Source organism: Myotis myotis, unplaced genomic scaffold (genome assembly GCF_014108235.1).
Source record: "Myotis myotis isolate mMyoMyo1 unplaced genomic scaffold, mMyoMyo1.p scaffold_m19_p_21, whole genome shotgun sequence".
NCBI lineage: Eukaryota > Metazoa > Chordata > Mammalia > Chiroptera > Vespertilionidae > Myotis > Myotis myotis.
In genome coordinates, this window is record NW_023416326.1 from 4,380,329 (window position 1) to 4,393,080 (window position 12,752).

At 48.9% G+C, this 12,752-nt stretch overlaps 2 protein-coding genes across 14 annotated transcripts in view; one reads left to right on the forward strand and one right to left on the reverse strand.

Moving 5' to 3' along the window:
- Window positions 1–2,281, reverse strand: part of ARID4B (AT-rich interaction domain 4B) — a 61,329-nt gene extending 59,048 nt beyond the window's left edge. For 8 of the 9 annotated variants that reach the window (XR_004974993.1, XR_004974992.1, XR_004974994.1 and 5 more), the window contains exons 1-2: window positions 2,144–2,281; window positions 1,283–1,337 (exon numbers count right to left, since the gene is read on the reverse strand). Coding sequence is in view for 6 of the 9 variants with exons in the window: in XM_036354549.1 (XP_036210442.1) it covers window positions 1,283–1,288 (6 nt within the window). In the remaining 3 variants the exon portion in view is untranslated. Of the gene's footprint in view, window positions 1–1,282; window positions 1,338–1,980; window positions 2,119–2,143 lie in introns of those variants that run through there. The other variant, XM_036354545.1, reaches the window with a different exon arrangement.
- A 476-nt stretch (window positions 2,282–2,757) lies between these two features.
- Window positions 2,758–8,668, forward strand: GGPS1 (geranylgeranyl diphosphate synthase 1). Of its 5 annotated transcripts, none has more exons than XM_036354886.1 (4): window positions 2,759–2,972; window positions 5,690–5,782; window positions 7,112–7,182; window positions 7,592–8,668. In XM_036354886.1, exons 2-4 carry the CDS (start codon window positions 5,713–5,715, stop codon window positions 8,348–8,350), a joined length of 900 nt encoding a protein of 299 aa, XP_036210779.1. In that variant the 5' UTR covers window positions 2,759–2,972; window positions 5,690–5,712; the 3' UTR covers window positions 8,351–8,668. The 5 variants fall into 5 exon arrangements, with proteins under 5 accessions (XP_036210783.1, XP_036210779.1, XP_036210778.1 ...); XM_036354885.1 differs by lacking the exon at window positions 2,759–2,972 and adding an exon at window positions 3,017–3,363; XM_036354887.1 differs by lacking the exon at window positions 2,759–2,972 and adding an exon at window positions 3,417–3,717.
- Window positions 8,669–12,752: the final 4,084 nt, after the last annotated feature.

Here is a 12,752-nt window from a genome sequence, read left to right on the forward strand (position 1 = left end):
AATCTCACTTGTCACTGTTTTACACAGGTCACAGGCGTCAGTCACACCTGTGACTAACAAAAAGGGATTCCTTTATGAAACATCCCTGACTGCCTTTTTGTTTACAGGAAGGTGAGCTAGGAATCCAGCAGATACACACCTTTTAGGTGTTTAAAGCACCTCAAACTCAAGAAGAAAGAGCCTAAAAAAATCACGGATTGAACATAATTCCTTTGTATAGCTGATACACATTTCAGCAGCCACTGCTTTTTCTTTCTGCCACAAACACAAGCCTTACAATTTTTAAAAACACTCCTGACTCTGAAGAAAAGCGAAGTAAACGTGTTTAAAAATAGTTCAAAGGAACTGTCAAAAGTGGACGGCGTTTACACTTGGACTACCTGCGGCACTTCTGTCCTCGCGCACACACTCTCCCTGCTCCACGCGCACTTCCGAACGTGGATGTAAATACCTGCGGCCCCAGTCCCACCAGTTGAACCTGGACACCCAGGGGCCCAAGGCTTTTCTCCGAAACTGTTTAACAACATCACAGCGTCCAATCACACCGTCTCCACGCGGAACAAACAGCCTGCACTGGTACTGCTGTCACTTCTCCCACCAATTAAGCGAATTCCACTTCTCGGACACTATCCTCCTCCAGTTCACACGTTCACATTTAGGAGGAACCTGGCCATCGGTGTCATCGCAGAGCAACACTACACCTGACAATTCCCAGACCAGATGCAGTGCAACAAAGACGTACACACCGAGCCCTCCTAAATCCCTGGAAATGCCAGGAACAGGTGCCACCTCCGAGCTGTGCAAAGATCATCAAAATCCTCTTTCAAAAGAATCTTTGCGTCAAGATGCTATTTTCGTGGCCAATCAAGTAGGTCTGCTAAAAGCTCAGGGCACGGTTAACACCATCAATGGGGTTTCCTTACATCCGTGTAACCGCTAGAACCCCAATGCAGTTCAGGTTCTCGAGTCGGATTACGTGACCTGCTTTTTCTGCTTTACCCTTAGAAACACCCTCCTGCAGGCAATTATCCCCTCTCGTTTCCGGCAAAAAGAGGCGCCCGAAACACGGGACAGCTATCCTCCCTGCGAGATCCCCAAACTGGCTCCAACTCCTCGGCACCGCGCACCGACAACCGCCCCACTAACTCTCGTCCCCCCACGAAAAGGGCTCGCACCCCAAGCCCAAGCCCAGCGCTCCGAGGGCCCAGCGCACGCCCTCGACCCGACCCCTCGCTTCCTGGATTCTGCGGCCCCAGAGGTTCCTCTTCCGCAGCGATCTTACCTTCATGGTGATGCCGGGACCGCGGCGCCCTCCAAAACACCAGATTCACCTGCACCTGGGGGGACACAAAAGGCACCGTCACCGCCACGGGCACCCCCGGCCCCGGCCCCCCCTCCCTGCGCGGGCGGAGGCGGAGAGAGACCGCCGGGCCGCGAGAGGCCGATGCGGGGCTCGCCTGGCCTCGCCACCGCACACCCCGCCACCCACCCACCCGGCTCGGCAGCTCAGCGTCCCCATTGTCGGGACCCGCCGGAGTTTCCCGGCTCCGACAATGACGCCATTTCTGTCAAAGAAGAAACTCACAACAAGCCGGGCCGGCCGGGCCTCTGCGCTCCCCGCTTCCGAGGGACCTGCCCGCCCCGGGCCGCTGCCCACGTCCCGTCCCGAGGCGGGGACGGACCGACCGACAGGACGAGCGGACTCCGTGGACCGGTCGCGGGGACAGGGGACAAGAGGAGAGGCCGGAGGCGGCTCAGCGACTCCGCGCTCGCCGGGCCGCCGCCGGGGCCCTCGCCGACCCCGGGAGCGCGGCCGCCAGGCCCGGGCGACCGCGGGGGGGGCGGGGGCGCCGCAGGCTGAGGCCAAGGGTTCGGGCGCCCGGCGAGCCCACCGCGGCGATCCTCCCGCGCGTTGGCCGGGCCCGGGGACTCCCCGAAGGACCCCCCGACGAGCCCGCGGACGCCTCCGAAATGCCCTACCTTCGTCGGAGGCCAGCGCCGAGCTCAGCGCGTCCAGGGTCCCCTCCCCGGCTCCCCCCCCAAACCAGCAGGCCCGGGGGAGAGATGGGGAGACGCGCGGCGCGTCCAGCGGGGCCGAGGCTGAGGCTCCGGCTCCTCCTCCTCCCGCGGCGGCGACTGGTACCTTTGTTTGGCGGCCGCTCGGGTTCCCTCGCTGGGGGGAGGGGGACGACGAAAAACCCTCCCGGACGGGAGCCCGGGCCCCCGTCGCGCTGCCTCCCAGAGGACGGCGGCCACAGACCCTCCTGCGGCTCGCTCCGGGGAGAGGTCCAGGCGGCGGCCGTGGCGGCGGCCAGCTAAGCTTCAGAGACTCCTCCGCTCCGGCGCCCAAGCTGCTCACTCCGGACTCGACTGACGGGCAAACATCGCTCCCCCCGCCCGAGCCCCCCCGCTTCCCTCCGCTCTCCACTCCCCTAAGCTGTCTCCCCTCCCCTACCTCTTTCCCGGATGGCCTCTGAGACGACCGCGGATTGGCCAGGGTGTCTTAGAACCCGCCCACACTTCGTTGTTATTGGCCCTTGGGATACAAACAACGACGCCATTTTCCCACCAGTTCTATGGAAACAGAAAGTGACGCCCCAAAGCCTACCGGGAAATGTAGTCCGACCCGGGGCGCCCGGGTGCGAGCCCTCGCCCGCGAGAACTGCAAGACCCGCAACGCCCCGCGCTTGCGTGAGACGGAGGTGGGGGGGGGGGGGGAAAGGGGCGGGCGACTGTGCAGGGAGGTGGTGGCGGCGCCTGCGCAGTGGGACCGAGATGGCGCATTTTCTTGCACAGAATAATGCGGCGGCGCTGGCGGCCGAGGAGGGCGGAGAGTTTCTTGATGAAGTAGGGGGAGGGATTCATGGAAGCGTCGGGAGGAGCCCGGGTGTGAGCTATAAAGTGGGAAGTTGATGCGGGGCCCAGCTACTCCCGGACCGGTGGCGCGGAAGCTGTGATCTCATCGCTGAACCGTGAGCGGCAGTGGTGGCGGCAGGCGGGGTGGGGGGGACCGGATGGGCAGGAGGGCGGGGTCTGGAGGAAAGAAAGAAGGATGGTGAGGCCCCGGATGCTGAACCTGATTGGGTCCGAACGTTCTGCGTCCCCTCGCGGGCGGGCGAAGGGGAAGAACTGGAGGGGGCCCCGGATCGGGGCGGAAAGGGGCATCGGAGCGGAGAGGAAGCGGAGCCTCGCGGGCACGGCGACCCTGCAGGCGGAGCGGATGCTGGAGGCTCCCGGCCCCGCCGCGGTGGAAAGTCGGCCTCGGAGTTGTTGTTCAACCCCCAGCCCGCTTCTCGGGTCGTTCTCTGCAGACCCGTCGTCGGCCGGAAAGGTTGCCTGCGCTTCCGAGCTGCGCTGACATTTGTAGGTCTCTCTGTAGCCATTCTGACACCAGATCCTTCCCTTGATCTTTTCTTTTTTTTTTTTTTTTTTCGTGCGCAAATGTGCGCGCCCCGATTTCACCGTCGAACGCGTTAGAAAGCAATCTCCGTCCGCTCGTTCAGTCCCCGTACTCGCTGAACGGCTACCGGGCGGAGGAACGGGTCCGGCTCCTGCCTGGGTGGACCTCAGCCTCGTGGGAGAGGTGGTGGTAATTTGCACGCACAGGCGGGTGCGGAAGGGCAGCAGCGGCGAATGCTGGCTGCACGGTGACAGGGGACCGTGCGGTTAGGGACCTCGGGGAGGGCTTTACCGAGCCCGGGAGGATCGACCTAGGAGGTGAGGGGTTGGCTGCGGGTAACTAAGGAAAGAACATGTCAGACCTAAAGAAGAGCAGGCTGGAAAGCCTTCTGTCAAACGGGAGCTTTTGAAATACGGGGAACTGGGGCCGGCGGAGCAGGGACCCAGATCCTTACACACCGTGTTAAGAAGCTTGGGGTTTGTTTGTTTTTCCAGTGGAAAGAGAGATAAGACTTACCTTCGAAAGATTGCAGTTTTACAAAGATCACTAGCTCATGCAGGGAACCTAGCTAGGAAGTTATTGCAATAGTCACACGGAGGAGAGAATATGTTTTTGTATTTGTCATTCATCCATTGTTTGAATAAGTTCAAAGCAGTTTGCGTTTTGAAATTGAGTAGTTTCGGACTCACCTAGTCATTCTGTAGTATTCATCAACCTAAAAGTAAATTAATAGAGCTACAGCCTGGTGTGCTAATTTTTTTTTTTATTGTTTTACCTACATATTCAAGAGTAGGCTACAGAAAACACACTTTTCAATTCTTAAGTATGTTTTTTTAATTGATTTTTGGAAAGAGGAGGAGTGCGAGGGTGAGAGAGAGAAACATCTGTTGCCCTCCACCCCCACCCCTACAGCTGATGGAGTCTGCAACCTGGGCATGTGCCCTGAGGAGGATTCAAAGCTGCAACCTTTCTATGCAGGGGAGGAAGATCAGCTGAGCCACACGGACAGGCCAGGGCATGCACTTTCCAGTTCTTTAAGTTCATAATCCTAAAGACAAAAAATCGTTGTCCAAAGAATCAAAAGAAAGCAGATAAAGGGGGAAAACCTGAAATGTGCCAAAGATGTCAGAGCAATTAGAAAACTCCTGATGTGGGGACAAATAAAAATAGATTTTTACTGCACAGAAGAGTAGAGATTCAGTAGTGAAGGAGGATTCTAGGAAGACCATGAGTGATACGCTAGGAAATATCGAAGTAAATGTAAATTTAAGAAGAATAAAGGAAGGGAATATATTTTTTTTAATATATTTTATTGATTTTTTTACAGAGAGGAAGGGAGAGAGAGAGAGAGTTAGAAACATCGATGAGAAAGAAACATCGATCAGCTGCCTCCTGCACATCTCCTACTGGGGATGTGCCCGCAACCCAGGTACATGCCCTTGACCGGAATCGAACCTGGGACCTTTCAGTCCGCAGGCCGACGCTCTATCCACTGAGCCAAACCGGTTTCGGCAGGAATATTTTTAATAATGCATGTCTTGTCTTAAATCCGAATCTCTGAAATGGACTGATTGTAGTGAAAATACAGGAGGGAAGTCTCCCCTTAAATTATATATAGTATATAAAACATTTTAATATCCATAGAAACAAGTATGTTTACTAATTTGTATAATCAATTATATATAGAAGAATCTAAATCTGTGGGTTTGTTTTAACATTGATTTGACAATATAAGCCTTTCACGGTTGAGTAAATATAAAAGGTTTAATATAAGTTTTATTCCTTAAAATCCAGGTGAACACTGACCAATCACTTGAATGAAAACTTTCCCTTTTTTTTAATGCGATATAATTGATATGTCATAGTTCACCCGTGTAAAGTATACAATTAGGTGGGTTTTAGTGTACTCACGGAGCTGTACAACCACCACCACAATCTAATTTTTGAACATTTTGTTGGCCCCCAGAAGAAATATCGCACTCATTAGTAGTCACTCCCTAGCCCCCCTACCCTGACGTTACCTAGGCAATTGTCAATCTACTTTCGGCCTCTATAGATTTGCCTGTTTTGAATAGTTCATGTAAATGGAAAAGTGCAATATGTAGTCTTTTTTGACTGGCTTCTGTCACTGAGCATAATGTTCTCAAGATTTCATACCCTTAGAATTTTCTTTTAAGATGAAACAAAGTCTGGCTTTACAAATTCCTTGAGATACAAATTCCTTTGCAGTTTGACACGCAAAGATAATTTAATTAATGAGATCACATTTATGATTCTCTTTTTTAACAGATCATCTTTGAAATCCAACAACAATGGAGAAGACTCAAGAAAAAGTCCAAAGAATTCTTCTAGAACCCTACAAGTACTTGCTTCAGTTACCAGGTATTATTTTATTTTTTTATTGTTTCACCTACATACTCAAGAGTACACTACAAAAATCACACTTTTCAATTCTTAAATATTTCTTTAATTGATTTTTAGGGAGAGGGTGAGAAACATCTATTGCCACCCACACCAGACAGGGTTGGCTTTACATAGTAGTGGTCATTTGAATGTTAGAATTCAGAAAAGGTTTGCCAGCTATTGAGATTTTTATATTTAAGGTCATGCGTATGAGAAAAGTGATGATTTGTTATTAAAAGGGACATTTTTGAGGTACCCTTAAAAAATATGCAAGTATATAACCTACCTAAAAATTAAAAATTCTTAAAACATTTGAGTACCTTTTTGGAGGTTTTATTATTTACGGATGCCACACTTTCCTCTTCCCTACTAGATTAAGGAAAGCTGTGCCAATTTGTGCACCAACAAAAAGCTTCAGTTACATTCCATGCTCATGTTTCCACCATCACATGCACTCTCCATTTCTCACACTACCAGTTTCTTTAACAGCCAAATAGTCATGCATCTAAATCACATTACTTAAAAGCATAACCCCCATTATTCCTATATAAAGATGGGCCACCTGGTCATGGCTTCCTACAGTTACACTTGCCTAATCATGTTTATGTGTATGTACATGTTTTGATATTTTTTTAACTTTGGAAAAATGATGATAGTAAAAATTCAGAAATATAACAACTGTAAGTTCTTAGGATAAAATTCACTTATAAACCAGTTACTTGGACCTGAAATACCCCTTCTCATAGAAAAGGGAATACTTCAGGCCATGGCAGTGTTACTTCTTGGTAGGAAAGCGGCAGAGCTGTCCATTCTCTGAAACTTTAATTTAAAGGAATGCTAGATAAGTTTAAGAGGTAATTGTATGAGGTAATTCAATAGCAATGTACATTTCATTAAAAATACCTATGTTCTCAACAACAACAACAAAAATGCCTATGGTCTCTGAAATTGACAGTGCTAATTAACTCCCACTAACTAGGCTGGCATCCTTTCAAAAGGAATGAATTAGATCATAATTCCTATTCCCCCATTCCATTCCAAAACTGTTGATACAAGTTAAGATGAAAGTGATGGGCTGCTGAAGGATTTAGAACCTCTTTTGCCTGCCCTGATGCTAAGGTTGCGGGGTTTAGAGTGTGAATTTTGACAGAAGGGGCCAGTAGGGGCCCAGCACTGGAAGCTCTCCAATGGGTAATGGATTGATGGGGTTGGATTTATCAAGTCTGATCTGTTTTAGAGTAAATTTCTGAAATGTTTTTTATAATTAAAGTGTTAACTTTATCGCCAAATTTTATTCTTTAATTGCAGGTAAGCAAGTGAGAACCAAACTTTCACAGGCATTTAATCATTGGCTAAAAGTTCCAGACGACAAGCTTCAGGTATCTAGGCAATTCCCATCCCCCCCCCCCCCCCCCCCATTTTTGGTGGGTTTTTTTGCTTTGGGTAGAGAGTGAGAGAGAAACATTGTTTTGTATACTTTATGCCTCCATTGGTTGATTCTTGTATGCACCCAGGCTGGGATGGTGTATCGGGACGATGCCCTAACGAACTAGTCTACCTACCCAGGGCCTCTAACCTCATTCTTAATCCCCAAGAAATTTATGACGTCACGTAGAAATACTCCTAGCTCTTAATTCTGTTTAATGCTCATGTAATCTATTGTTTTCATATTGAGGTTGCTAAATAATTACTACTTTTAAAAACTAAGGCACCTGAGACCATCATAATCTGTTAATATAGTAGTTCAGATATGAAAAAAATGAACTTTTCAATTGTTCTTTTTGTTAGATTATCATTGAAGTGACGGAAATGTTGCATAATGCCAGTTTGCTCATCGATGATATCGAAGACAACTCGAAGCTCCGACGTGGCTTTCCGGTGGCACACAGCATCTATGGGATTCCGTCTGTCATCAATTCTGCCAATTATGTATATTTTCTTGGCCTAGAGAAGGTCTTAACTCTTGATCACCCCGATGCAGTAAAGCTTTTTACGCGCCAGCTCTTGGAACTCCATCAGGGACAAGGCCTGGATATTTATTGGCGGGATAGCTACACCTGTCCCACGGAAGAAGAATATAAAGCTATGGTGCAGCAGAAGACAGGCGGACTGTTTGGATTAGCGGTGGGTCTCATGCAGTTGTTCTCTGATTACAAAGAAGATTTAAAGTCACTACTTGATACCCTTGGGCTCTTTTTCCAAATTAGAGATGATTATGCTAATCTACACTCCAAAGAATATAGTGAAAACAAAAGCTTCTGTGAAGATCTCACGGAGGGAAAGTTCTCGTTCCCTACTATTCATGCCATTTGGTTGAAGCCTGAAAGCACACAGGTGCAGAACATCTTGCGCCAGAGAACCGAAAACGTAGACATTAAAAAATACTGTGTACATTACCTTGAGAATGTGGGTTCTTTTGAATACACGCGGAATACTCTGAGAGAGCTCGAAGCTAAAGCCTACAAACAAATCGACGCGCTTGGTGGGAACCCTGAACTGGTAGCTCTAATAACGCACTTAAGTCAAATGTTCAAAGAAGAGAATTAGTCATATTAAGCCATTCTCGATTAGGCCTGACAGCTTATTTGAGTCGGTTATTTTTTTGTCTTCTAGCCTATCTTTTTATAAATTTGGAGCAAGCTGTTTGTCTCTAAGAACTGAGTGGACGGGGCGGTGCGGGGGAGGTGGTTTCCACGTAGAGCCACTCCGTAATCGTTGTACGGAACTGAAGGAACCGAGAGGAGTCACATTGAAATAGGTGCCATGTGAATGTCGCAGTGTGCGGTGTCGGGTCTCTGTGGCCAACTCTGCCATGAGTGTTTGATTGATTCTGTCAATAAAGAATTCGACTCCGTCTTCTCTGCACTGGGAGCAGCTCTCCTCTTCCCCTGAACGTGGCCGCCTGCGCCAAGTTGGTCTCCACCCCTCCTCCGACAGGAGCACCTCTGGGCTGCTGGGGGGGTCGCTGCGTGCAGTGGTGCTGAGACGACCGGACACACATAGGTGAGAGCCTCAGCAGCCTGCCAGCCCCACATCCCTGACCTCGCTTACTTCCAGCCGCAGCTTCCAAACCAGCACCATCTCAAGGGACATCGACGCAGCAGCCAGGTTCCTCGGGGCTGGGGCTGGGGCTGGGACTGTGTTTGGGAGCCTCCTCACTGTTATGCCGGGAACCCTTCTCTGAAGCAACAGCCCTTCAGTGCCATTCTGGGTTCTGCCCTCTCAGGCCATGGGGCTCATGCCTGATGGTGGCCTTGCTCTCCCTCTGCCATGTGACGTTGCTGTCTCCACCTCATATACCTTCTCCCGTGCCTGGTCTGCCCTGTATGTTCCTTTTCCTCCTCCCCAGGCAACCAGGGGAAAGTGGCTGGCTCAGGGTTTGACAGAGGGAAGACAGTAATAATAAGAAGAAAAAAAGCTTCTAGGAATATTGATACTTCTAACTATACTGTATGGGCAGTTCCCACTTCATCTACCCAGTTCCAAGCCAGTGGCTACTTGGGACCAGTTTCTATCGCTCGCTGGCCCATAGGCTATGGGAATTCCTCTTCCTAAATGTTGCTGCTTAGAGTATCGGTCTCCCCCTAGAAATTCCCGCCAAAGGCTCTCATGGGAAGGCTGACAGTGACAAACAGCACCAAGAAGTCTCCCCTCACATGCCGGCCCAAGTTGGTTGGTTGGTAAGTAACTGGTGCCCCCAAGCTGATTAGTATCTGGGCACAACGTCGTCTGTCCATTTGGAAAGAAAAAAAGTACATGGAGAAGTATTTTAAGAAGGAGGCTTTAAACCTTTGTCTATTTTCCCAGGGTTAGTAGTAAAAATCATAAAAGAGCAGTTTGCTCACAGCAGAAGGAAATGCCCTTTTCCTTCCCACGCACCACCCACTAGAAGGCAGTTGGTGCTTGAATGGAAAGGGAGCTGTGGGCCTCTTTAATCTCTGATTAAAGGAGAGTGTGAACCTGAGACCTAGTCGCCATGGCTACCCCATCAGGCACTAACTAGCCGTCCAGTGCCTTAACCCTGACTCCCTCTTGTGTAATTCCCAGCCCAAAACCCCTGGAGCCATCTGTGGCCAAGAGGTAGGAAAAGAGACCTGGGTTACTGTGTTAGACCTTGCTGAATCCCGAAATGAAAGTCGTGCTTCTCAGAAACGGTGCGTTTGGCGTGATTGGTTCTATAGGATGTTCTCTCAGATCTAATCACCAGCACCTGCACTTGCATGAGACCTTCTCACCAAAGCGCTCAAACCTTAAGATGGAGGACACCTCGCTCAGATTTTCAACAATAAAGATAAATTTCTTTTTTAAGTTGGGTACTGTCTTTACTAACTTTTATGAAAATTTGAATCTTCCATTTTAATTGATACAAGGGAACCTCTTAAAATCATGGGTATTTGTGCTACACTATGGGAATTTGAATTTTGTGGTTATGAATCCATAATTTAAAATGAAGAAAGTATTATTACTCAGAAAGACTTAATGCTAACTATATAGAGAAATTAAAATATGGCTCTCAGTTTTTTTTATGATTGCCATTACGATATCAAAAGCCTGATCTCCTCAAAGTCAGTCCTGTATCTGCTTCTTTACCTGAAATAACATAATTAATAGCAGCTTATTCTTTCTTCATGTCCCTCTACCAACCTAAATAATGGATGAAGTCGCTGGGACCGGTTTGGCTCAGTGGATAGAGCGTCGGCCTGCGGACTGAAAGGTCCCAGGTTCGATTCCGGTCAAGGGCATGTGCCTGGGTTGCGGGCATATCCCCAGTGGGAGATGTGCAGGAGGCAGCTGATCGATGTTTCTCTCTCATCGATGTTTCTAACTCTCTATCTCTCTCCCTTCCTCTCTGTAAAAAATCAATAAAATATATTTTAAAAAAATAATAATGGATGAAGTCACTTTTCCCCCAGCCCTTTTTTTAAACCACCATCTTCACTCTGTAAGTGACCCAGGAGTATGTCTTGGATTTCTTTCTTACCCTTGCCTCCTATATCTATTTAGTCCTCCCAAGCCCTATAGCTTTGTCCTTTGAGATGTCTATCTGTTCCATTTTCCCTGTCATTAACCTGGAACAGGCTTTGTTGCCTGTTGAAATACAGGCAAAGAGTCGCTAATGGACACCACAATCATGTGAACTCACATACAGTGCAATTGGCGTTGGACTCTCCAACATGGCAGCACTAACTGCCTTATTGTGTAGTCTTTAAAAGGCACTCTGTGCTTTGGGAGAATGACCAACTTATTGTCTGTGACTTACTTTTATTTCTATGCATAAAGAAAAATGTGTCTGAAGGTCTGATTATTGGCGTAATGAATAATGGAAGGTATTTGGGGGAGGCAGTACTAACGATAATCTGCACAAGTACTTTGTAACTCTGGCCCAGTCACTTAATAGAAAATGCAAAATGGGAATAAACATTTGAGAAACCAATTTAAAGAGACTTAGATTTAATAAATGATAGTCTAGCATGTCAATACTTTACAAGAAAGAAATGATTTATTAAAGCTGTTAGGTTAAATCAACTAACCATAAAGAACTGGACATGAAGCCCTAGCCAGTTTGGCTCAATGGATAGAGCGTCAGGCAAACATTGTCACAATTTAGCGGAGAGAAGAAAGTAGTTTACAAAGAAAAGGAAGATTCATGTAACTGTTGTGGGACTGGTCTGAATTTGGTGGATGCCGGTAATTTAAAAAAGCTGTGGTCGTTCTCTGCTGAAAGGCAATCTAAAAACTTTAAAGTTAAAAAGCCTACAGCCCTTTTCAGGGCATAGATGGATATCGGTACATAAGTTACCGTTATTCTGCTTCAGTTTTCTCCTAAGAGGGAGCTAAAGGTGCCCTACCTTCACGCCATGCAGGGGGGTCGGCCAAAATAAACAGTGATAAACCCTATCTGATCAAGCCCATCGGAAACAAACCTAATCATCTAACAAAGTTAGGTTCATTCACTTGCTGAAACAAGGGCGGCCACACCCCAGAGGAACAGGGGAGTCTAAAAAAAAAAAAGCCAGGGAAAGCACAGACTTGGAGAAGTGTAGGTAAGAATGAAGCAGACTCCAAGGTCCTGTATCCTTGACAACAACAAAGTTAAAATAAACATGGGGAGTTCCAGCTGCCAGCCTCTGTACAGGGAATGGAAAAGCGTCAAGATGATCCCCGCAGCTCACCTCCTCCAGGCAGGAGCGGGATGCTCCCTTCTCACTGGTAAGACTTCACCCCGCAGAGCTGCTGAAAGTTTTAGGGAACCAGGTCGCTCAGTCTATGTCCCTTTCACTAAACCAGAAAGAGCAGCTTTTACGGTCACAACGGGTATCCGTGTCGAAACCCACTTTTAACAAAATTCATCAGGAAAGCCATCTCCCTGGTGGTGGTGACCCCGGGTCCCTCCGGGTGGGGTAATGGCCTCTCTCATCCGCACCAACAGTAACACCACCACCGGCCTCGCGTGCTTGGATCACGAACCGGACCCGCTGCTAAACGTCTCCTTGAGCGTCATCTCCTTGGACACCGACAGGCAACCCCCGCGAAACCTACAGGCGAGAATCTGGCGCTGAGAAAGGAACACGACTGCGGAATCGGCTTATCCCGTAACTGACTGACTGCCATTCTGCCTTTCGGGTTAGCTGGGTGACTTGCCCCGTTTTGCAGGCATCCTCCCTCCATCCTCGGCGACCATCCATCCGTCCTGCTTCCTACGGGGTAGACCCTCAAACGCGGAGCTGGACCTCACACAGGACTTGGGGCTCGCCCCCGCGGTAACCGGTGACCAGGCACCTGCGCGCTCCCCGGGCTGTGCTGTTCTTCGGGCTCGGGAGTCGCCGGCCAGAACCAGGGTGGCTGCGTGGCTGGGTCCGCGAGGGTCCACCGAACCTCTGCCCGCCTCGACTCGAAAACAATCTGATCTCCACCCCAGCGGCCGTCAATCACCGCAGAGGCGGGACTT